This window comes from Carassius gibelio, chromosome B12, assembly GCF_023724105.1.
Source record: "Carassius gibelio isolate Cgi1373 ecotype wild population from Czech Republic chromosome B12, carGib1.2-hapl.c, whole genome shotgun sequence".
NCBI lineage: Eukaryota > Metazoa > Chordata > Actinopteri > Cypriniformes > Cyprinidae > Carassius > Carassius gibelio.
This window is the reverse complement of record NC_068407.1, coordinates 10,775,207-10,798,368: the sequence shown is the minus strand read 5'-3', so window position 1 is coordinate 10,798,368 and position 23,162 is coordinate 10,775,207. Positions and strand designations below refer to the sequence as shown.

Sequence of the window (23,162 nt, the reverse complement as noted above, 5' to 3'; positions counted from 1 at the left end):
AGGAAGTGATGCTAAATTCCTCCAAATCTGTTCCAGTGGGTTTGCATGTGCAAATGTGTAACTTTTTCACCCCAAAATTGCGTGCCACAGTTTTCCACATTATAATTACAACTCTGTTTATGAAAAGTAAGGCTTTTAAGGAATGATTTTTGTCCTGTGATGTGTCCAGTGCTGCCAATGTGCTGTTACCTTTTTGCTACATGTTTATCCCAGACAAGGACGTAACCAAACAAGATTGGGGGTAGACAAATGTAAGGTGAAGTTGAAGCCACCGAAAACCCCAGTCTGAAGTGTATCTCTCAGTGTCTATGGCTGGGCTTATGGCTTTAATCCCAGATGGCTATAGGAATTTATTTATATCTGATTTCTCTCATATCACATTATTTTTAAAACGTAGATGTGGACCATAATAAGGCGAAAACTTTTTTTCGGTCTTAAAAAAGGTCACCCAGTTTAATATACAATCCAATTCCACTCATTTCCCTAGATAAGCAGTTCAAGGCTGTAAGTACACAGTGTCTAAACACTACACACTTCCATTTATTTGGCCTTAAAAGTCTGAACTACCTATCAGTCATGTTTCTGAAGTGCTTTTCATTCATTTCAGTTTTTAGTTTCTCTGATTAATGCAAGCTACAATTGTGTGTGTGTGTGTGTGTGTGTGTGTGTGTGTGTGTGTGATAGTATTAGATGAAAGCGGTTAATTTATCAAAACAAACCTTTAGATTACAATGACCCAAACAAAAGTGTGGAATACAAGTACTCTATCCTTGCATGAAATAGGTTTTTTGATAAATACAATCTCAAAAGCAAGAGTTTGTTTCATTGAAGCCTATAATCTAAAAACAAATAAATGTAATAAATTTAGGCCTTTGAAGAGTTATGGGTGAAGTATTAACTCAAATAAAACCAAAACTTGCAGAACAAATAATAAAATACATGAAACATGAGTGCATAAACATGCCACAAATTATCTGAAGATCAATGCGGTTTAGCAGATGTCTAACTCTGAAAAGCTTGTCTTGGTTGTTTGCCTACAGGTGGCGCATATTTACCCAGAAATTGGGAGAGCAAAAGGTTTATGAATTCAGTCAATAACACGTATTCTTATCAGACTAGATAAAACACAACGCTGTAAAAGTGTCCTACAGCACGCGCTTGCGTTATTTGCACAAGTGGAGTATCTGCATTAGAGGATTACAGGAAGGCGACACCTGCAACTACGGTGGTTTTGGCTTATAATAACTGTAATCGAGTCATGTTTAACAAGCTCTTGAAGACAGTATACTATTCTGTTGAACTGTAGTGACAGCTGTTAGGGGTTTTCAGGCTACCGTTTTATCAGAAAGTAGTGCAACCTATAAAGCATGTGATTAAATCAGCAAACTTTCACTTTACATGTCAAACGTACTGCTAGGAATCGACAAAATCAAGCACAAGCAATGTTGATCTAATAAAGTTTATTTTCTTAAAAATGACCAGTTTCTGTTCTTTTCTAGGAAATTAAACCCTTTTTAAATTCATACTAGCATCTACATAATGGTTATTGAAGACTTCACAATATATTAAGTCTAGATGTTATGGTACACATGCATAAAATTCAGGCTGCATGAGAAGCCACAGTCACCACATTACACATAGATGGAGTTTGAGGGGCAAAAAGACAAAGGGGCTGTAGAGATACACGTCTCAGCTTTAAAGAGACCAGAGGCCTCTGATATAACCAACTCCAGCAAGGCTTTTCAAAATCACCATCATACTTAAAACAGGCACAAGTCAGGCCATGGGCCCAAAAGAATGCAATAAAAATGATTTGAAAAGTCAAGAGGCATTTTCAGGATGCTATGATCATATGGACAAAGAATTAACAATGAAAATGAGCTGGGATTGTTTTTAATAGAACTCTTTCCTTACATTCTGTATAAGATTAATGGTCAAACAGGTTTTAGAATTCTTTGGGCCCTTGTTTTACACTTCAAACCACTTGGAGAATAAAGCTCCAAATATTCAGAAAGGGGACTTAAAAATGAGAACGACAAATACAACAGGCAAAAATAACCCTTCTTTCTAATTATGGCAGCAACAAAGGTGATGCAAACATTTCTGAACCTCCACAACCGTAAATTCCACACTTCTATCGCTCACATAAAAAGCTGTTAACTTAAGTCACCTCATAAAACTAAATAAAAATAAAAAATGCTGGAGGACAATTTAGTGTTTGTTTTTTTCTGATCTTTTCTTTGTTATTCCTCTTTCACAGAAAGAACTTATATGCTGAGACAGGAGTATGATTACAGCAAGCCTAATGTGTGCCAAAAAAAATATTAACAATAATAATAATAATATATAATAAAATAAAAGACATTCAAATACAGTAAGATTTTTTTTTGCCTGGAAATACAAAACTACATGAGAAAGCAATTAAAATCATATTTGTAGATCAGAAACACATTAACATTTTTTTTTTTTAAAAGCAAGTGCTAATCACATTGTTTTTTTGTTTTTTTCTTTTTTATATCATACATATATTTCAGCACATCTGCTGTCAAAAAACAGTCAACGGAAGCCATAATGCAATGGCTCTGCCTCTAATCCGAGAAACCGCAATCTGTAGCTCCTAGTGGCTCGGGTCACGGTCAGATCTGTACAAAAACTGCAGCAGAACTCGTCTTGAATCTCCACATAGCACTGAAGTTGCACAGGGCAGGGCACACAGCGTCAGACTTTACGATTGGAAGGACCCAACAAAGTCTACTCCTCTCCAAAACTCAACACCACTGTGGTACCCACCTCCATAATCCTGAGTCAACATATTGCTTCACAATATTTCACTCTTCCAAATCATCCATCACGCTCCCAACCAGAAGTAAAGAGAACTCCTTGCATCAAAACATCTTCTCAGTTAGCAATATACAAGTGAGTCTGCACCCAGTATTGAGGCAGCTTTACGCAGCTTTGGAGTTCTGCATTTCACCTTTCCAAGGATAGTTTCTCTTAAAATGATTAATTCAAAGTCTGACAGTTTTAGTTATCCACACACAGTTTGCACACCAGGTCTCTCTGGCCCAGAAATGGCAGGCGCTCTAGATCTGTAGGCAGGTACGATAAAGGCCAGGGTGCTGTGATGGAGGTTGAGCTGGATCTCAGTTGTGCTGTAATGTGTTGGATTCTATGGGAGGTGCAGAGTCATACAGAGTGTCCGTATCATGGGTCGGCTCTCCAGCCAATGTGCAAGGATTGGACAATGTACCCGCACCACAGTCACAAAAAAACCTGGGTAGGACAGATTAGAAAAGGGATTAGAGCAGATTTGTCTATGCATCCACTAAATCCTAAAGGGAAAAAAAATGACAGTAAGGACATTTAGGAAAAAAATAAATAATTAAATGCTATTTTTATAACTTCTTATATCCAAGAAAAAATTAGATTTTGAATTTGAAAACATTAAGCAGCACAACTGTTTTCTGTGGAAGCTAAAAACTGGTTTACAACAAATTAAAGAAATAATGGTTTTGATAATAATAATGGTTCTCTCGCAATTTTGTCTTGTTTTCTCACAACTTTTATTTTTATTTTTTTGTAGAAACAAAAAAACAGAATTGCAAGATGTATACTCAGAATTAAGAAGAAAAACTCGGAATTGAGTAAAAAGGAGTGGTGAAAAGCCACAATTAACTTTCATATCCCCGTGGTAGACATGAATTTCCATAGTTTTCAACATTGATTAAAATAAATACAAATTAGCATATCAGAAGGATTTCTTTAGGACTATGTGACACGGATGACAGGTCATAATATATCAAATATAAATTATATAAAGATAATAAATATATTAACAAAATTTTTATTCAAGGTCAATTTTAAGAGACTTAAAAATGAGAACAATAGAAGCAATCAGAGCAAAGAGAGAACAACGGTGTAAAAGTGCCATGACAAGTCTCAGTTTAGTTAAGCACAGTACACATAGCTATGGGGTTTTTGTTTTTTGAAAGAGTAAAAAATAAAAATTGTTACTATGTTGTAATAATATTCCACAATATTACAGTTTTTACTGTATTTATGATCAAACTTAGTATACAGCCTTAGTGATCCTAAGATATTTTAATTAAAAATCTTACCAACCCCAAACATTTGTACAGTGATGTATACAAGAAGGTTTTGCACTGACCTATCATGCCGTATAAACTCCACATCATGCCCTTGGTGGCACTTCTTAATACAGTTCACACAAATTGCATTCCGGTCCGTTGTGTTACAGGTGTGACACCTAATACAAGAGAATGGAAAATTGTAAAATACTACAACCAATTCTGTTGGTTTTCAAAGCAGACGGCTTCTAGTTACCTGTAGAAATCGTGCATGGGGTAGCTGGTGTAACTGGAAATCTTGTACAGGCACTGACCTCTGCTCACCGCCTTTTCTATGGCATCCTGATTGTTCATGATTTTGTTATCTACAAAGTCATGAAAAACATTTCCATTAACAAATACATAATATTAAGGTAAAGTGAGATAGTCACCTGTGAGTTTCAATGTTAATGTTTACCTTTCATTGTAACGTTGACACCAGAGGCTAGAAATAAGCCTCCAAATCTGTTGTTGAATATTTGATTGCCTTCCAGAGTCGCTGTGGCATGGTTTGTGATTTCAATGCCTAAAGTGGAGGTGAAAAAGTGTTACTTAGATGATTCAATAGAAAAGCGCCACTGACATCACAATCATGATGACACGTACATTTATGATTTTACAATTTACCATTACGATAACAAAAGAACCATAATACAGTAAAGGAATTGTTCACCAAAAAATGACAATTTGCTGAAAATCGACTCATCCTCATATAGGGGTGGGCGATATGGAAAAAATATGTATTTTTTAGAAATATTACAATTCACGATTTTATACATCCAAGATGTAGATGAATTTGTTTCTTCATCGGAACAGAAAAAAAAAGCGCACATTCTATCATCGCAGTTCTGGCACCTCCATCATATACTGTACAATGACACTCATTCACAGCAGTGTTAACTCAGTGGTAGAGATCTGCATGTAATTTTAAATGTTTCATTCATGCTGGTCTGACCTATCCTTTTTCTGAGCTTTTTCCCAAAGCATGCGCTAAAGTCTGTCAAACAGTGCCTGATTATTGAAGGAAGTTATCTTTTGCACTACTGTCAAAACACTCAAGAATTACATGTAGACTCAGTTGGTTATGTCTAAAATTAAAGTAAACAGTAAAGACAAAAACATCTATGTGCCTGTATATTAGATTATTAAGGTCTTAAAGGGACAGTAGGCTTATTAAACATGCAGCCTATTGTCATTACTGTCAGGGGATAGATCACCCTAAAATTTCATTTGTCGTCCTGTATTCATTTTTTCCCGTGTTGAACACAAAAGAAGATATTTTGAAGAATACGGGTAACCAAACAGTTGCTGGTCCACACTGAATTTGATAGTATCAAAAAATACTCTGGAAGTCACTGTGGACTTTGTTGACTGTGTTTGGTTTTCCACGTTCCTCAAAATAGCATTTATGTTCAGAAGAAAGAAAGAAACTCATTCTTATTCAGGTTTAAAACAACTTTTAAATGAGTAAATGGTGGTATAAAAATAAACACTATGACAGAATTGACAGACAGCTGACAATTTTTCTTTTTGGTTGAACTATTCCTGTAACGTTATTAAAACAACAAAACACAGAGAAAAATCACTCAATGCTCTTGACTGAAGAAATTGAATACAGTCTCTTTAGGAATCAGTTTATATAGTGTTTTATTTGTATATTTCTTAATTCAGTTTCTTTTACTCCTGCTAAATGCACATGTTGTACCTGAAATTAAAGCACTGTTTGTTTTATTTGTATATTTTGTGTAGTTGTAATGTGTATCTTTGTCACTCTTTTATCTTTGTTATTAAAAAAAACAAGAACAAAAGATTTTTATCTTCGCCCTCTTTGCCCTAAATATCTGGCATTATTGTTATTTATTTTTTGTTACCTTGAAAGGCTTTGTCTTTATAATAGCGAAATTAGTTTGGCTGTAATGCTCAGACAGCTTGCAAAATAGTAAAACCAACATGAAAGAATTCTGATAAAATCGTTAATCGTAATAATTCTCCAAAAAAAAAAAAGTGATATGATTTTTTTTTTTCCATATCGCCCACCCCTACCTGATGATGAGTTAATTTTCAGCAAATTGTCATTTTTGGATGAATTACCACTCCTTTAAGACCACTACAGTGACAGCATGTCTGCACTTCCACTGACCTGCAGCGAAGCCATCAAATATCCGGTTCTTCCGCAGCACCGGGTGGCTGTTTGTGCTGATGAGAACACCAGCCTGTGCATTCCTGAAGATATCGTTCTCTTCCAACAACCCTGAACATGTATATAAAAACACTGCTATTGGTTTCCATCATAAAGATTAGACATGGTACATCCTTTATACTTTGACACAGATAAACCTTAGTTTTAACCACAAGTGTTTTCACAGGGAGATAAATCACTGATTTAGCTCAAGAGAACCCTTGATCCGTGTCTGGGAATCTGGTCTGATTATATTTTTCTACTTTAAGTCACCCTCAACTGGCGTTGCATTTCCTGTGCTGTGCCTATGAACAGTGACAATCTCCAAATCTGTTCTTACCCCTCCCGCCGTTGAATATGCAAATACCCCCATCCCGTCCATCATGGATTTTATTCCTGCGCAGCGTGGGGTTGCTGTCCGTCTTAATCCAAACCCCTGCCATGGCATTATCAAAGATCTCATTGTCCTCGATGAAACCCAGCCCTAAGAATAGACCACCAAATGATGTTAAACACAAACATGAGAAAACAGAAACTAGGCAGACCTATATAGCATCTGAGATCTAACAGTTTATGGTAGGGCTGCTCAGTTATGACAAAAATCATAATCACTATTATTTTGGTCAATACTGTAATATTGTCGTAAAAAGATAAAAAATAAAAAAAGTCTATAGAAATTTAATAATCAAATAAGACAGTCGTAACTGTAAGAATTAAACTTCCTTTGTGTCTTATTAAAGCTGCAAAAGACCTTCTTGTGAAGAGCAGTGAATGATTTTGTCTTTGTCTTTTGTTGTTTGATTGATATTAAGCACAAAATCAGCAGCAGGAATATAGCCTGCTGTCACTAAGAGCTGCACAGATCCAGTTTTCATTCTCACCGGTTTACATTCATTTATTACATAACTGATGAGGGTTAACAATAATTGTTTTATCTTGATTATTATATTTTCATAATTGATGGAGGCCGAAATTGAAGTAGAAACTGAATTTCGATTAATTGCACGACCCTAGTTTATGGATAAAATACAAAAAAGAAAAGAAAACCATCCTTAACAAGCTTCATGAGGATTGAAAAGACAGAGACAAAGTGGATAAAGAACTTACCAGAATTGTAAACCAGGATACCTCCATTTTGACCACCCCAAATTTTGTTTCTTCTGATTTTTGGATTGCTTCCAGTTCTTTGTTTAAAAAAAAAAAGGAAAAACATCTGTCATATACAATGCATCCAAAAAAAAATGAATCCAACATAAAACTGCAGTACACTTTTTTTTTTTTTTTTACTACCATGACTCCTGAAAACCAATCGGTACTCCTGAAGGAGCAGAAATTCAATTATGTCCTACCTGATCTGGACCCCAGAGTACATGTGATTGTAGATATCATTATCTTCCAGGACTCCATGTCCGTTGTCATAAAAATACACTCCAACCTTTTCAGAGATAACAAAATTAGGACGGAAGAATTAAGTCTAGATCATATCGAACTACATTTTGAGTTCCAAACCTGTTTTCCGCTGTGTATCCTGTTCCTCCGGAGTACCGGTGTGCTTCCTGTGGTCACCCACACTCCGGCCAGAGTGTTGCTGTACACCTCATTTTCCTCTATTACACCCTGGCCCTTTTCATGCTACAAACAGAAACAGACAGGACAGGGAGAGTTACTCTATGATACTGTGAGTAACATACTGTGCATACATTTTTGTTGTGTCAGCAGCCTGTAATGTATTACAGTTAGTTCATGTTCATGCTCACCACATAGATTCCTCCATGCTGCCCGTCATGGATCTTGTTGTGCCTTACTATAGGACAGCTGTTAGTTCTGATCTGAATGCCAGCCAGGGCATTTCCATAAATATCATTTCCCTCAATGAGGCCCCTCCCATCACCAAATATGTAAACGCCTCCTTGGTTTCCATTGAAGATGGCATTTCCCCTAGATTAAGAGCAGACAGTTCACTTTATAGATAATCAACAAGATGGAACAATCAATTCCCAGTGTGCTGAGTGTTAAGTGAGCTGAACAAAAGCTAATCAATATCCAAAATAAATAATTATTTCCATGTCTTAAAATAACAATATTGATTTACACTAATATGACACTGCCAACTTAATTTCCATAGGCAACACAGGGAGGACAATGGAGACTGACCTTATAGTTGGGTCACTGTTAGAGGTGATCCACACACCAGCAAAGTTATTGGCATAGATTTTGTTTTCTATGAACTGGCCTCGACCTTTCTCATGTACGTAGATGCCCCCCGTTTGGCCGTGGTGGATCTCACAGCGTACTACGGTTGGATTCGCGTATGCTTTCACCTCAAATCCTGCAATCCGGTTCCTATGGATATTACAGCTCTCAAAGTAGCCCTGCAGAGGGAGACAAAGAGACATACATCAGCTCACTAGATAGAAGAGATATATTAAGAAAACATTTCTAATAAGAAATATTAGATGTAATCACCATGCCATGGTCAAAGGTAAACACTCCTACATCTCTGCCATGGTGGATGTGATTACGTCTGATGATGGGATTGCCATGATTTTTTACCCAGATACCCGCAAGCGCATTGTTTGAGATTTCGTTATCTTCATAAATACCCTGTAACACAACAGCTCACAGGTAAATATTTAAAGCGTTTTTTTTTTTTTGTATTATATATATTAATATGTGTGTGTGTGTGTGTGTGTGTGTGTGTGTGTGTGTGTGTGTGTGTTAGTGCTGTCAAATGATTAATCGCATAATTTTTGTACTGTTTATTATGTAGTGCATATATAAACACACATTCATTATATGTAGGGAATATATAAACAAATTTGTCTTAAATATGTCCATGCATGTGTTTCTACTTATATATGGATAAATATGCACAGTTCACACTCAAATTATGTAAACAAAAGCTTTTATTTTGGATGCGATTAATAGCGATTAATCATTTGACAGCACTAATATAGGGTGGGGAAAATGTTTATTGATCCCCACTGATTTTATAAGTTTACCCACTTGCAAAGAAATTAAGGGTCTATAATTTTTGGTAGGTAGGTATGGTAGGTTTATTTTAACGGAGAGAGACAGAATAATCAACCAAAGGATCCAGAAAAAAAACACATTATATAAAGTTTAGAAATGTATTTGCATTTCACTGAATGAAATAAGTATTTGATCCCCTACCAACCAGCAAGAATTCTGGCTCCCATGAATTGGTTATGTGCCTATGAGGAACACAGATTAGTCCTGCCACTTTAAATTGTAACTCCTAATTTCAGCTCATTAGGTGTATATAAAACACTTGTCCACACAATCTATCTTCCATTACAACCTCTCCCATCACTATGGGCAAAACCAAAGAACTGTCAAAGGAGGTCAGAGACAAGATTGTAGATCTGCACAAGAACCATCAATTGGCCTTGGTCTGCAGCTCTGTGCAAGATCTTACCTCATGGGGTAAGGATGATCATGGGAAAGGTGAGGGATCAGCCCCGAACTACAGAGGAGGAGCTTGTTAATGACCTTCAGGCAGTTGGTAAAACATTGGTAATACACTACGCTACAATGAACTGAAATCCTGCCGTGCCCCCGAGGTCCACCTGCTCAAGAAGGTACATGTACAGGCCCATTTAAAGTTTGCCAAAAAACATTCAGAGTAGGCTTGGGAGAAAGTGCTTGTGGTCAGATGAGACCAAAATTGAGCCCATTAACTCAACTCACCGTGTTTGGAGGGAGAGAAATGCTGACTATGATTCTAAGAACACAATCCCTACAGTCAAGCACAAGGGTGCAAACATTATGCTTTGGGGCTGTTTTTCAGCCAAGGGTACAGAACGACTTCACCACATTGAGGGGCAAATGGACAGGGACATGTACTGTAAAATATTGGACGAGAATCTCCTTCCCTCAGCCAGAACACTGAATATGGATCATAGATGGGGGTGCTAGCATGACAATGACCCTAAAAATACAGCCAAGGCAACAAAGGACTGGCGCAAGAAGCAGCACATTAAGTATATGGAGTGTCCTAGCCAGTGTCTAGTCCTCAATCCTATAGATATAAATCTGTGGAGGGAGCAGAAACAACGAGTTGCCAAACAACAGCCAAGAATCCTTTAGGATTTAGAGAGGATCGGTAAAGAGGAGTGGATCAAAATCCCTCCTGAGATGTGTGCAAAACTGGTGACCAACACCAAAAAATGTCTTACCTGTGTGTTTGCCAACAAGGGTTTCTGCACCAAGTAGTAAGTCAAGTTTTGCTTGGGGATCAAATACTTATTTCATTCACTGAAGTGCAAATCGATTTCTAAGCTTTATATAATGTGGGGTTTTTTCTAGATTTTTGGGTTGGTATTGTGTGTCTATAAGTTAAAATTAACCTATCATAAAAATTACAGACCCTTCATTTCTTTGTAAGTGAGCAAACTTACTAAATCAGCAGGGGTTCAAATAAATATTTTCTCTCTGTGTGTATGCAGGTATATATATATTTATATAGTCTTGTCTAGTGATCGACCGATATATAGGCCAATATTTGGCATTTTTTTCAAATATCGGCATCGGCCGATACGTTTTTCTGTTTGGCTGATGCATTCGTTTTATTTTGACGTCGCGTCAGACTTTTGTCGCACTGAGAACTGCGGCGCCTGAACACACAGCACTCACATTCTCCCTCTTGTTCTCTGTCGTCATTAACAGCTCTGTCCATGGACAGAAGTCTGTCTAATAATCAGACAGAACTGTTAAACAAAGGAATTATTATGTTTATAAAATAGTATTGTAACGATTGCTTTTATATTGTTAGTAATAGAAAGGCAATCATTAAAATACTTTCTCGTTTGCCGTCAGTATTCAGCAAATACGCATTTATATAATTTAAAGAGGTCATATGATGCGATTTCAAGTTTAACTTTCTCTTTGGTAACAACTAGAAATCAGTGGTTAAGTTGCATTTACAACAACAGTTCAACTTCAACCCAAATATTCAGATGTGTGCAGCACATTTTATTGAGGACTGTTTCCTGATCCTGGGAGAGCAGACTACAATGCCAGCTGTTCTGACTCTCAGTCTGTAAGTACGTTTACATATGTAAAGGATTTGCCACTAACGATTCAAAAGTTAGTTGAGAAGTGTAGAGTAGCGGTTGTTGTTTCACCGATAACAAATGTAGACATGGTTTTATGTTTATGCAGCGCGATGCGATGTAAAGCAACATATAAAAAGACAGTATAAATCATTATAATCAGTAATTATGTCCCCACTGGATGCAACAAATGGCTCATTTGTAATGGGTTTTATTTTTTTTGTCTTGTCCCACTGGGGTTCTGACCAGGACATGCATCACAGTATAGAAAGGGGCGTAACATTTCCATCACACACTTGAGGCATTCGGCCAATCACAACGCACTGGATAGCTGGCCAATCATCACTTTGTAAAGAACGATGTGTTTTAGAAAGGCGGGGCATAGAAGAGAAACAATAATGTACATTATGTGGAAAATAATGTGTTTTTGAACATTAAACTACAAACATTTAATTACACCAAATGGACAAAATAATGTTATTTTTAGCAACATCATATGACACATTTAAACAAATCTTTGAATGACTAATGAACATCTAATTTCAAAAAGCGTGCCAACTTAGTCGAATCCAGCTGTGAAATCTTAAGAAGTGTGAATTTGTATCCTGCAGGATCGTGTATGCTCTGCGTGACAAGTCAGTCGGTGTGAACTGAATATGAACAGGAAAGTTCAGCTTGGTTGAGACACGAGACTGACCAGCTTTAAAGGTGCCATATAATGCATTGATACAATATTGTAAATTCTTCTCTGAGTGTGTATGTGAAGTTTCATCTCAAAATACCCCACAGATAATTTTTTATAGCTTGTTTAAATTGCCACTTTTAGGGTATGAGCCAAAATGCACAGTTTTTTTGTGCTTGTCCCTTTTAAATGAAAATGAGCTGGTCCTCCCACCTCCCTTTTCAGAAGAGAGTGTGGAGCTTCAAGAGCTCATGCTCGAGGGCATACCGGTGTAACAGTTTAACTGGTGTAGACCCTGAATCTGACCTCACATTGCTTACAATATAAATTTTGAACTACCACATTCCTATTTACGATCATTCTGGTAGTACTGAAGGCAGCATTAGTGAAAACAGGCAGGGACGACGGTAGCTTTAACTGCATTAGCCTTACATAGAGCCAGGAAGCTCTTTTGAAAAACAAAATATGACGCGTGATGCTTAATTTTGAGTCTGGATGTTTGCACATGAAGCGTTTGTATCGATCCCTCTTTCAGAAGCAATCTTTGCACAACTTCAGCACTGAATCGACCCTCTTTGAAGGGGCAGTCCAGCGTTAAATGTTAACACAAACATAGGACTTTTCCAGTTTTTTTTTTTCAGGAAACTTTCTTTGAATATGAAATGTAACCACCATGTCCTCAGCAATCTATGGAGACTCCTATGTTTGTTGGTGCATCCCAACACACGACACTTTTAATGTCTCTTTGGCGCTGACATTGAAAACAGTTATGCAGCTTCTCACTCAAGGCTGTGTAATTAGCTAATAGGGCTGTGTAACTAGCTAATAGCACAGAGATAGTCACAAATGGTTTATGACGTCATAATAATGAGAAACCTGGAGCTGCTAGTGTGGAGAGATAGTTTATGATTTATTTGACCATGATAGGCTGGTTGTTTTCAAACACTGCAGCCACACAACTGTTTTGAAACCTTTTAAAAGTGATTTTTGCATTATATGGCACCTTTAAACTCATGATTTCAAATTATGCTGCCCTTCATGCTTTTGCCCAATGTCATACTTGTCATTTTCACTGTGTGCAAAATTAGTGTTACCTTGGCTTTATTTGATAAAAATGTGATTCCCAATGCACACAAACTTCCTAGAAAACTGTTTACTTTTTAATTATATATTTTATTGAATGTTTATTTGTTAAAAAAAGCATTGTCAATTAAAGTATAAGCATGTTTATTTTACACATTTTATCGATTTTCAAATTATATAAAATTTCTTAAATATGAAAGAAAATAAATAAAATTATATCGACCAACCTGCTTTTCAAGATATCTGCATCAGCGGTCAAAGAAACTATATTGGTCCACCACTAGTCTTGTCTAAAACTATATAATCTACAATAAATGGCTAAACATCTGTCTCAAAACTGACAAAGTAATTCAAAATGCAACATATTTACAACATGATTTTGACCAGAACATGTAGCCAAAATAAGCAAGCCTTAAACAAACTACTACTAAATAAGAATCAATGGAATAGTTTAAACATGTATCATATGTCTTCAGAAGACTTAAATTAAAAGTTTTTTTTTTTTTAAATAAATCATTGGAAACACTTTTAAGGAGCTTTTGATTTGTTTTTCCTGTGCAGTGCTTGACTAAAAGGTCAATATGATCCTATTGTATGGAAAACATTTGCATGATGAAAACTCAGCATAAAAAATTCCATTTTGAACAGTTCCTTCAATGCACAAAATAGACCATGAAGGTTCCTACCTGTGCATGATCAGTGATGTAGAGTCCAACATTTTCACAATCGCTGATGTTGCAGTGTTTGATGGTAGGTCCTGCACCCTGCCCACTTACACACACCGCTGATCCCACTGCACAGAAGACAGAGAGAAACTGACATCTCAAAACCATCCAATAACAATTACTGTATTTTAGCTAATAAAATATGGTGCTAACAACACCAAGGTCATGGGTTTAATTCCCACATAAACTGATGTATACTTTAAATGTACTGTAAAGTGAACTGAACACATAAATAGGAACTTCTTTTTTAACTCATCATATGTGTCCGTCGTTTAAGACATTAATCTTTTAATTCAGCAATGATTCATTAAATTGATCAGAAGTGATAGCAACAAAATATATGATGCTAGAAAGAATTTGAATTTTCTATACATCAATGTATCCTCTGGAAAATATTATCATGTTCCACACAAAAATATTGAGCAGCACAACTGTTTTCAACACTGATAAAAACAAGAAATATTATCCGATTATAAAATCAGCATATTAGATTACATTTCTGAAGGATCATGTGAAACTGAAGACCGGAAAAATTATTTGCTTACAATTCAATTTTGTCCTCTCACAGAAATAAATTACATTTTAAAATATTGGATTAGAATTATTATTTTTAATAGTAATAATATATTTACTGTATTTTTTAAAGAAGCCTTAGAAACATCTTCCAAAATCATACCAAGCCCAAACTTTTGAATTGCAGTGTATTATGCTAGGGAAACAGAAGAAACATACCTGTGCAGGTACTGCGGATAACGCAGTGGTCGACGTTGGGGCTGCAGTTAACTGTGATCTCCAAACAGTGGTGAGCATTATGGTGCTGTGCTGACTTATCATCAGGGTTGAACTAGGGGTAAAACAGAAATTTTACACACACACACTCAAAAACATAATTTGCTGCAACCGCTAATAAACAGCATCATGGATGATTCAGAGAAAAGCAAATGGCATTACCTAAAAGCATTACATGCAATCATAAAAAAAATCATGCAATGACTCTAACAAGATACTGCACTACAAGAAAAAAGTTGTCAAAGCTGTTACACTTACCCTGATGGTCATGTATCCCACATATGCATCTTCAGATCCCTCCATAAACACAAACGTTGAATCTCTAGTGTTTTCAATGACAACCTTGTCAGCTACCTTCCCTGAGGCTGAATGGAAAAAAAACAGGGGTGTAAGTATCTAGGAATGCAAGGTTAAAGGTTTTAAGATCTAAGGGACATAGGTAACAAAAACAGGGTCATCAGGTTCAACCTGCGCCAATCATTGTGATGGGGGATTCAATGTAGATCCATTCATCTGTGTAAATGCCAGAGTGCACGAATATAAGGCCATCAAAATGGGCCTCCTGCACCCCTCCCAACGCATCCTCAATGGTGTCATAATACTGAAAATCAGGAAAAAACACTGCAATTACAAGGAAGCTGAAACCTCCTCGGTGCATTTATTAAACCATTTTCACAGAAATGAAACTGCTGAAGCCAAAGATCCATACCAACATATTCTCTCTGCCTTTGTATCTGGCCGGATTACTGTAAAAGTGTTCTGCAAAACCAGGCTTTACATGTGCTCCTTTATACTGTGGGAAAAAAACAAAACAAAAGGACAATCTTTGTTACCATAAGATGGAAATGTCATGACCTTTTGAACAGTGAATAACTGCAAAAGGCCTCACACTGGGAAAAAAATCATCTATGGATTCACAATCATCCGTCTTCTCACATCAGGATGGATATCTACAAACTGACTTATCAAGGACAACAGAATCACAAGCTCTCGTACCAACTGCTGAAAGCTCTCTTTCCACGGGTTTGGTTGCTCATACTCTTCAGGGTTGATCTGGAAGAACTTCCCCGGCTCTGGATGCATCATGGGACGTGTGTACTCAAACACCTCCATGTAAAGTCTCTTCCTATAAATTGCACAAAGAGACAAAACAATTACTAAAAAAAAAAAACTTGAATCTGTAAAAATCATAACAAATCCTCCATTTCACAATATTACTGTTATTACTGTATTTTTTATAAATAAAAGCAGCCTTATTGAGCTTAAGTTACTTCTGTTCCAAGATTTTACTAACCCCTGTACTTTTGAACAGCATGTTGTTATTTTGTGGAAGCTGCAAACAAGACTGATCAAAAAGCCCCAATAGATGATTTTGCCATTGTGCATACTAGCAATATCAGGTTTTAAACTCATCTTCTAAAGAGAAGCATTAAACGCTTGCATTCTTCAGATATCTACCATACTTTTTTGCAATGCTTTGCTGTCTACCTGTCATGATCATCATTACATAACTTCTCATAGACACTGCAACAATGCGCTGCTTGTCCCAGCATTTTGATCTATTAAATAATTTGTAGCCCTTTATAATTCTCCTCAATACTCCTACAATTAAAGAGATTAATGTGCATCTGCAAATCAATCTATTGTCACCAAGTAAAAATTTCTCACCAGAGAATGGGGTCATTTGCAAGCTCACTGAATCGCTTGCATACGCAGGCAGCCTGGCACAGATCCTGCTCCAGCAGGTAGGAGAATATCTTCAGAACGACTTCATCCGGAAGCTTCTCTTGGAGATACTGCTCCGCAGGGGCAGCTGAAATAAAGACAACAGGAGAACAAATCTAAACCAACTTGCTTGCAAAGCACAATGAATTAATAGCCCTTTGATCAGAAGCAAAACCTAATGGAACCACAATTGGATGACCGAGACCACACTCTGCACTCACCTGGCAAGTCCTGGGATTTTCCCGATACTCTTGCACGTTTAGCTCTGTGGCCAAAATTTTCTGTGGCTGAAGTGGAGGCTCCCTGCATCACAAATCAGACATTGACATTTAAACTACTCGTTTTATATTAAAAAGACATCAGAAGGTCAATCTCTGCTAAAAGTGCAAACTAAACAGGGATAGTATGAATCTCAAGGGGTGCACAATCTTTACCTCCATGCTGTTTTTTGTGGGGCACACGGTTCTTTTAGGCAACAGGGACTTTCTACGGAGTTGGTATGGACTGTTTTGAGCTCCTGGACCAGATTCTTCTGCAACCATATCTGCAGGGATGTCCTCATCTACAGAGAGCATAGGAATAAAAGAAAAAAACAATCTATTAAAAAAAAACATATCTCAACCTGTCCTGGAACAGGCTCAGACCCCAGGATCCACCACAAAGTCCTGATTCCCATGTGTGCACACTGAAAACCATACCTGCAGGAACAAAATAGAGCCATTCTCGCAATGAAAACAGACAGAAAGCAAACTTTTTTGGCCTTCTCCAAAGACAACACTTCCACCCATTATTAACGGAGTACGTCACAATCTCTGGAAAATCTCAAGCTTTTTCATATCTGACTAATTAAGGAGTAAAACTCTTAAAAGCCTCAACTTCCTCCTGTTTTTGCAATCGTAAACACTATTATATGTTATACATAATGCAATGCTTATATTCATTTTCTTCCAGGTGAGATGCAACAAATGCTGCTCTTCAATCAGCTACAAATGTCTTAAAGTTCCCTACCTGCCTGTCAATCACCTGAGAGCCTTACAGTCTGTCCTTCTCTACAGCACATTTGGTACCTGGAGACAACATTCAAAAATGAAAAATGAGAATAGCAGCTAACACTTGGCTCTGAACTGTCACGAATGTTTGGAAACTCACAGCTGACTGATCCATTGGTAAAAAAAAATAATAATAACTTTACAGCAAGGCAACAAAAGTACATCAGGAATATGAAGACAACACTTGCTTATTAAATCCTTATTTGATCAGCTGTGACTCTTCTCACTTTGTCTGCCAAGAAAGAGGTACAAAATCAAAGCAGTATGGAGAAGATGCTATTCCTTTCACCTAAAACACAGATTTAAGAACCTTAAACTTGTTTAATGTTAAGCTTCATGTAAATACAGATATCAAATGCCTCTAACTAAAGTGCAGCGATGGCATCAGATGGTAACACCAAAGCACTGCACTACTATGGTATATGCCCAAAAAACATGTACAGGTTCTACCACGTGATATTAAAAATAATAACGTACTGTGCATTATCAAGTCAAAGCATTTAGACTAATTTTCTTATTGAAATATTCTGTAACTGCAAGAGTTTCACATCACATCAAACGTAAACAATAATATCATTAAAATGTCCTGATCACCATTAGTCTAAAACGAATCAATAATTCCTAATGAATGCTTAAAGAGCAAGAAAACCTAATGCTATAACATTTTATCAATGGGAAGCCTGTCAGTGGGGGGTTTGTAACGAAGCTTAAACGTGGACACAAAGGTTTCTGATTGATCATCGCAGATGCACCTCCACCAGCAGAACCCAGGGCCTTGTGCATATCCTCTACACACCTGCAACAACAAGCACTCATGTGATAAATGTCCCATTACGCACGTAGCCTCGACAAAACAGCAAAGAGAGCCTTCATCCAACCCCGTTCTCTCGCCCTGAGCTCAACTGCGCAGCTAACGTTACTTGCGTTAGCTTGCGTGCTACCTAGCATAGTGTGTAAACACAGTTAACTTCACAGCTACTACATTGAAACCCAACCAAAACCTAACAATCACAATGCTGTTGAAGGTACTAATGCGATGCAGCAAAAAACAGATGGTGTGTTAGTATTTGTTGTAAACGGACAGTGTTGTGTAACTTCTCAATGGCAGCCCACACTGGATACTAGCAGCGGAGATTTTCCTGCCTAAATCCACTTCTCTCGTTCACCTATAACCCATGAGAGGTGGCTTATAGCAAAGATAAATAAAATTTTACCTTGTCACATTGTTTCTAGGTTTAAAGCCAACCCGGAAAGGTTGTAAGCGTGTTAAACGCTAGCCGTTTACGGTTCTGGCTCGCGAAGCCCAAACAAAGCGCGGCCTGGCCTGTGTATATGCGCCTCGACACTGTGCACACAAACCCTTTTATTCAGACCGTGCAGCTCCGGGGTGGCCGTGTCGGGTCAGATAGCTAAAGCACCGTACACTACATGGCACAACATTTAAGTGATGTTGAATTAAAGGCCCCCGTCTCACCTCTTTCTGCGTTGTTTCTTTCCGGCTGCACCGGGCGCGGCCTCGACACTCGCCTGGGTCTCCTGCTGCTCGCTCTGACGGAGTTCATTTGGCGAGGTGACTTTACCAAGAAAAAATACGCTTCCCTCGAACCTTATCCTGTTGTTCTTAGCATTTACACAAATCTCTGGTCTGAAACAAGTCAAATCACCTGTTTAAACCGAAAAAGGACACCAACCCGGGGCAGTTTTTCTTTTTCGTGGTGTTGTTGGTGTGTTTTTTTCGGACAGCTCCCCCCTGTGCTGAGCTCCGTGTCTCTCTTTCTCCCTCTCTCTCTAGCAGGAGGAGCCATTAGCATGGACATGGAGAACATGCACAAGGGGGCACCATTGATAGTCGGCAAAAAGTGTCATTGCTTTTAGATATTAAGCTTCCAATCCTGAATAAAATCTGTCTAAAAGTGTAAACCGCCCTGGTGCCATGAAGCTGAGTTTTGAAGGTAGCAGAATGGGGAAAGGTTCTGGGAGACCAGCTAGACCAGTTGAGGACCAGCTGGTCATCTTAAACCAGCTAGGACCAGACTATCTTAGGTTTAAGATGTTTTGGTTAGAAAACAAACTTACTTGAAAGCATTGCTGTTACTAAACTGAACAATCAAAAAAATAAGTACTTGAACATTTCTTAAGAGCTCAGTAAAAAAAAAAAAAAAAAAAAAAATCTCTTTATTTACCAGGTAAGCAATGAAAGGGATTTTTAATACCACTCCACCACTCATTGTGTGCGAGACTCCTATTATTTAATATCCAGCTAGAGTATATTTACTTGAGTTATATGCTTGAGTATATGTTTTTATACTATGGAAAAATATTATAAATGTATTAAATGGAAGTTTTTCATTATTCTCAACTATACTTTCTAGTACCACACTGTTAGATGCATCCAATTCAATGTTTTAATAATTTCTTTAATAATTTTCAGTTTTTCTTCTTTTAGTTTAATAGTTTTATTTATTCTCCTGACCTCCTTGCAATCCACTGCGGTGTCCTGGAGTGTATTTAGCACCTTTAAAATACTGTATCGTTTATGAATCTAAATGTTAATTTAAAAGGGTACGAATAAGGTCAGTCTGAACTAAACATGTTTTTAATTATAATATTAAAACATTAGCTTTGAAAATAGGTAAACATTTCAACCGTTCCAAACCTATCCATTAGATGGCAACATTGTCACTAACAAAAATTGCTGTTGTGATTTTAACTGACAATAAACACACAAAGTATTTTTAGAAAGATTTTACTCTGAGAGAGAATTTATGACAGAAAGCTTAAGAATGTGGCAACACTTTCCAAAATAACCTGAGAAAATCAACTGAAAAGAAAGGGATGGTGCTAAAATGGAACATATTTCTAATCTACTATAGATTATATCCATTTCCATTATACAAAAAAAATGCTTATAGAAATTATTGGATGTTTATCCACTAAGCCAATGCTCAGCCCTCAGGCTTAAGTCAGTTAGACTTTGGCAGAACGTGTCACTATCTCATTGACGAAGCTATTGTTTTGTCCGATGACCTCTGCCTTGAGCTTGCGCAGCTCCTCTTTGATAGCCTCATCAGACATGCCTTCAACAGGCATTGATTTAACCTTAGCCAGGAAAGCCTCGATGATCCTCTCCCCCTCCTATAGGCAAGATTACAGCAAATCAGTCTATCAAATGTAAAAATTGAATACATTGAGCAGCAGAGTAAACAAACAGTTATTTTTCAATCTCACATGTTTCTCCAGGCAGCGTTTCTTGGCTTCAGGTCCAGCTTCCTCCCCAGCACTGGAGATATCTTGGAACTCCTCAAGCTCCAAAGCCTTCTCCCGTGCATTAGCAATCACATGCTTGGGGAAGTTAGCAAGCTCTGCCACATGAATCCCAAAGCTCTGGTCACAAACGCCTATGTCAAATAAATCACAAACATCATACACCACTAAACACAAAGGAAATACACAAAGTTTTTAGAAAATGTTTCAAGAGTCACGTACCCTTTTTCACCTTGTAGAGCATTGTTAGAGTGCTGTCTGTGGTCAGGGCAGTGACGTGGAGGTTACGGACAGTGGGAACCTGCTGTGCAAGTGCAGTCAGTTCATGGAAGTGAGTGGCAAACAAGCAGAAGGACTTGAGACGGGTAGCAATGTATTCTGAAATTGCCCAGGCCAGACCAAAGCCATCGTATGTGGATGTGCCTCTGCCCAATTCATCAATAATGATAAGAGAATCCTCTGTGGCTGATCTAAAGTGTCAAAACATGACATGCATTCATTACTAAAAAGTGGCACAATATGGACATGTTGTAAATGTATCAAAAGCATAAAAAAATAATTATGCAGGATGCACCTAAAATTCATGAAAGCATTGCATAATGTCACGCATGTATTATAGAATATTCCAGGTTCAATATAAGTTCATATGGCCACACAATACTGATTACTACAAAAATAATTTAGATTCGTGCTTCACATTACCCTTGTTAAAACATGTTCATTATTTGAGTGGTAAAATGGTTTTAATTTCTTTTAAGAGTTTATGGCATTATGTTGTTACCGTGACAAAGATATACTAAATCGCTAGAACATATTTTAGCTAGAATACAAAAACTGTATTTTAATATTTACATTTTGGCCCCTTCAACCCTCAAATGAAAACTTTGTCATTTACTCATCCTCATACTGGATCTGCATTGATTTATTTTTATAAAATATCGTCTTAAACTACCCACTAAATAATTTTAGCAAAAAAAAAGGGTTCTGGTTCCCATTGACTTCGACTGTGTTTTTTGTCCATTCAGTGGAAGTCAATGGGAACCAGGACTATTTGGTTACGAACATTCAACAAGTCAGTCATACAAGTTTAGAACAACGTGAGAGTGAGTAAATGATGACAGAACTTGTCAGAGTGGACTATCTCTTTAACTTGTACTGAACCCAGAATGCTCCTTCAAAAATAATTTACAAAACGTGTCAAATCTGAGTTCGGACCGAAGAATAGCAGCCGTCTCCAGCATCTCAGCCATAAAGGTGGACACTCCTTTGATCTGGCTGTCCCCTGCACCCACTCGAGCGAGCACGCAGTCCACCACACTCAACTCTGCCTCATCACATGGTACAAAACAGCCAATCTGTGCCATCAACACGATCACACCCACTTGACGAATGTATGTAGATTTACCACCCATATTTGGACCTAAAAATATAGGAGAAGAAAATGCTTATTATAGATTAATGCATTTATGTACATGAAACTGCTATTTCACAATCCTCCTATTAAATAAGAGCTTACCTGTGATAATATGAAACATCTCCTCGCCCCTTCTGAAGGTGACATCATTGGGAATGAAAGCCACATCATCTTGGGCTTCAACACAGGGGTGTCTTGCCGCCTTTACAATGAGACTCCCTGACCCTTTCTCTAGTATTTTAGGCCTTACGTAAGGCACTGGAGCAGCATGGGACACCACAGCAAAACTCACAACTGCATCAAGCTGAGCGATCACCTCGTTCAGAGTCTGTACTGGATCCACATAGCCTATGGTACAAAAACACAGGCTTATTAAACTATTCGCAATGTGTGCCAACAACATGATTAAAGGGGTGGTTGCCTTTTTTCTAGGCTTGATTGTGTTTATGGGGTGCAGTCTAACGTGTTTATGCTTCGTTTTTAAAAAACATTTTTAACATAATTTACCTTTATTCAACAAAGCTCTGTACCTTCTCATTTGAACACTTCCGATTAGTTCCCGTTTTTATGAAGCTCCTCCCCCCAGTAATATACGATTGGTTAGCTGGTCCAGAGTGTTGTAATTGGCTAAACCGCCAGTGCACATCTGAACGTCCCACCCCTCACCTCAGCAGCATATGTTCTTGTTGTAAACATTGGCATCGTCTATATTGCTTATCAGTTTGAGCCAATTTGAGATGCAGAGGATATTAGTGAAGATTATCGCGCAGAACCTGTATAAGCACAGCATGTTTTTTGTTTGTTGCTGTCTCATATGTTTAGATACGCTGCTATTTGTAAATGCTACTGCCTTGGTTAGCTTTTAATATACAGTTTTATCCTGATTAAAGCTGTAATACAGGAAAGCAACTGCAAGTGCGTCTATATATAAAGCATCTCATAGCTATGTGAAAATGAGTGTATTCAGTGAGCTGATGATCTGAATGAAAGAGAGAGAAAAAGAGAGAGAGAGAGAGAGAGAGAGGAGCACAGTGTGTGCAAAGCAGGGCG

The 23,162-nt window shown here is 37.5% G+C and overlaps 2 protein-coding genes across 6 annotated transcripts in view; both read right to left on the bottom strand.

Annotated features, from left to right (window-relative positions):
• Window positions 1–1,443: 1,443 nt before the first annotated feature.
• On the bottom strand, window positions 1,444–19,228 carry LOC127969182 (F-box only protein 11). 3 transcript variants are annotated; one of them, XM_052570965.1, is made up of 23 exons: window positions 18,909–19,228; window positions 17,394–17,452; window positions 16,820–16,947; window positions 16,607–16,688; window positions 16,329–16,473; window positions 15,657–15,786; window positions 15,370–15,453; window positions 15,129–15,261; window positions 14,919–15,025; window positions 14,604–14,715; window positions 13,833–13,939; window positions 8,773–8,910; window positions 8,461–8,678; window positions 8,064–8,244; window positions 7,816–7,938; window positions 7,656–7,741; window positions 7,414–7,490; window positions 6,647–6,790; window positions 6,268–6,378; window positions 4,546–4,653; window positions 4,345–4,453; window positions 4,169–4,267; window positions 1,444–3,273 (listed from the first exon to the last, which is right to left on the bottom strand). In XM_052570965.1, the coding sequence occupies exons 3-23, from the start codon at window positions 16,925–16,927 to the stop codon at window positions 3,144–3,146; spliced, it is 2,532 nt and encodes an 843-aa protein (XP_052426925.1). In that variant the 5' UTR covers window positions 16,928–16,947; window positions 17,394–17,452; window positions 18,909–19,228; the 3' UTR covers window positions 1,444–3,143. The 3 variants fall into 3 exon arrangements, with proteins under 3 accessions (XP_052426925.1, XP_052426924.1, XP_052426926.1); XM_052570964.1 differs by lacking the exon at window positions 17,394–17,452 and having other exon boundaries at window positions 18,909–19,227; XM_052570966.1 differs by lacking the exons at window positions 8,773–8,910; window positions 17,394–17,452.
• Window positions 19,229–20,164: 936 nt separating this feature from the next.
• The window catches only part of LOC127969044 (DNA mismatch repair protein Msh2), a 290,453-nt gene continuing 287,455 nt past the window's right edge, over window positions 20,165–23,162 (bottom strand). For all 3 annotated transcript variants that reach the window (XM_052570633.1, XM_052570635.1, XM_052570632.1), the window contains 5 exons: window positions 22,215–22,460; window positions 21,914–22,118; window positions 20,921–21,168; window positions 20,663–20,832; window positions 20,165–20,569 (listed from right to left, as the gene is read on the bottom strand). In XM_052570633.1, coding sequence (XP_052426593.1) covers window positions 20,402–20,569; window positions 20,663–20,832; window positions 20,921–21,168; window positions 21,914–22,118; window positions 22,215–22,460 — 1,037 coding nt within the window. In that variant the 3' untranslated portion in view covers window positions 20,165–20,401. The remainder of the gene's footprint in view (window positions 20,570–20,662; window positions 20,833–20,920; window positions 21,169–21,913; window positions 22,119–22,214; window positions 22,461–23,162) is intronic.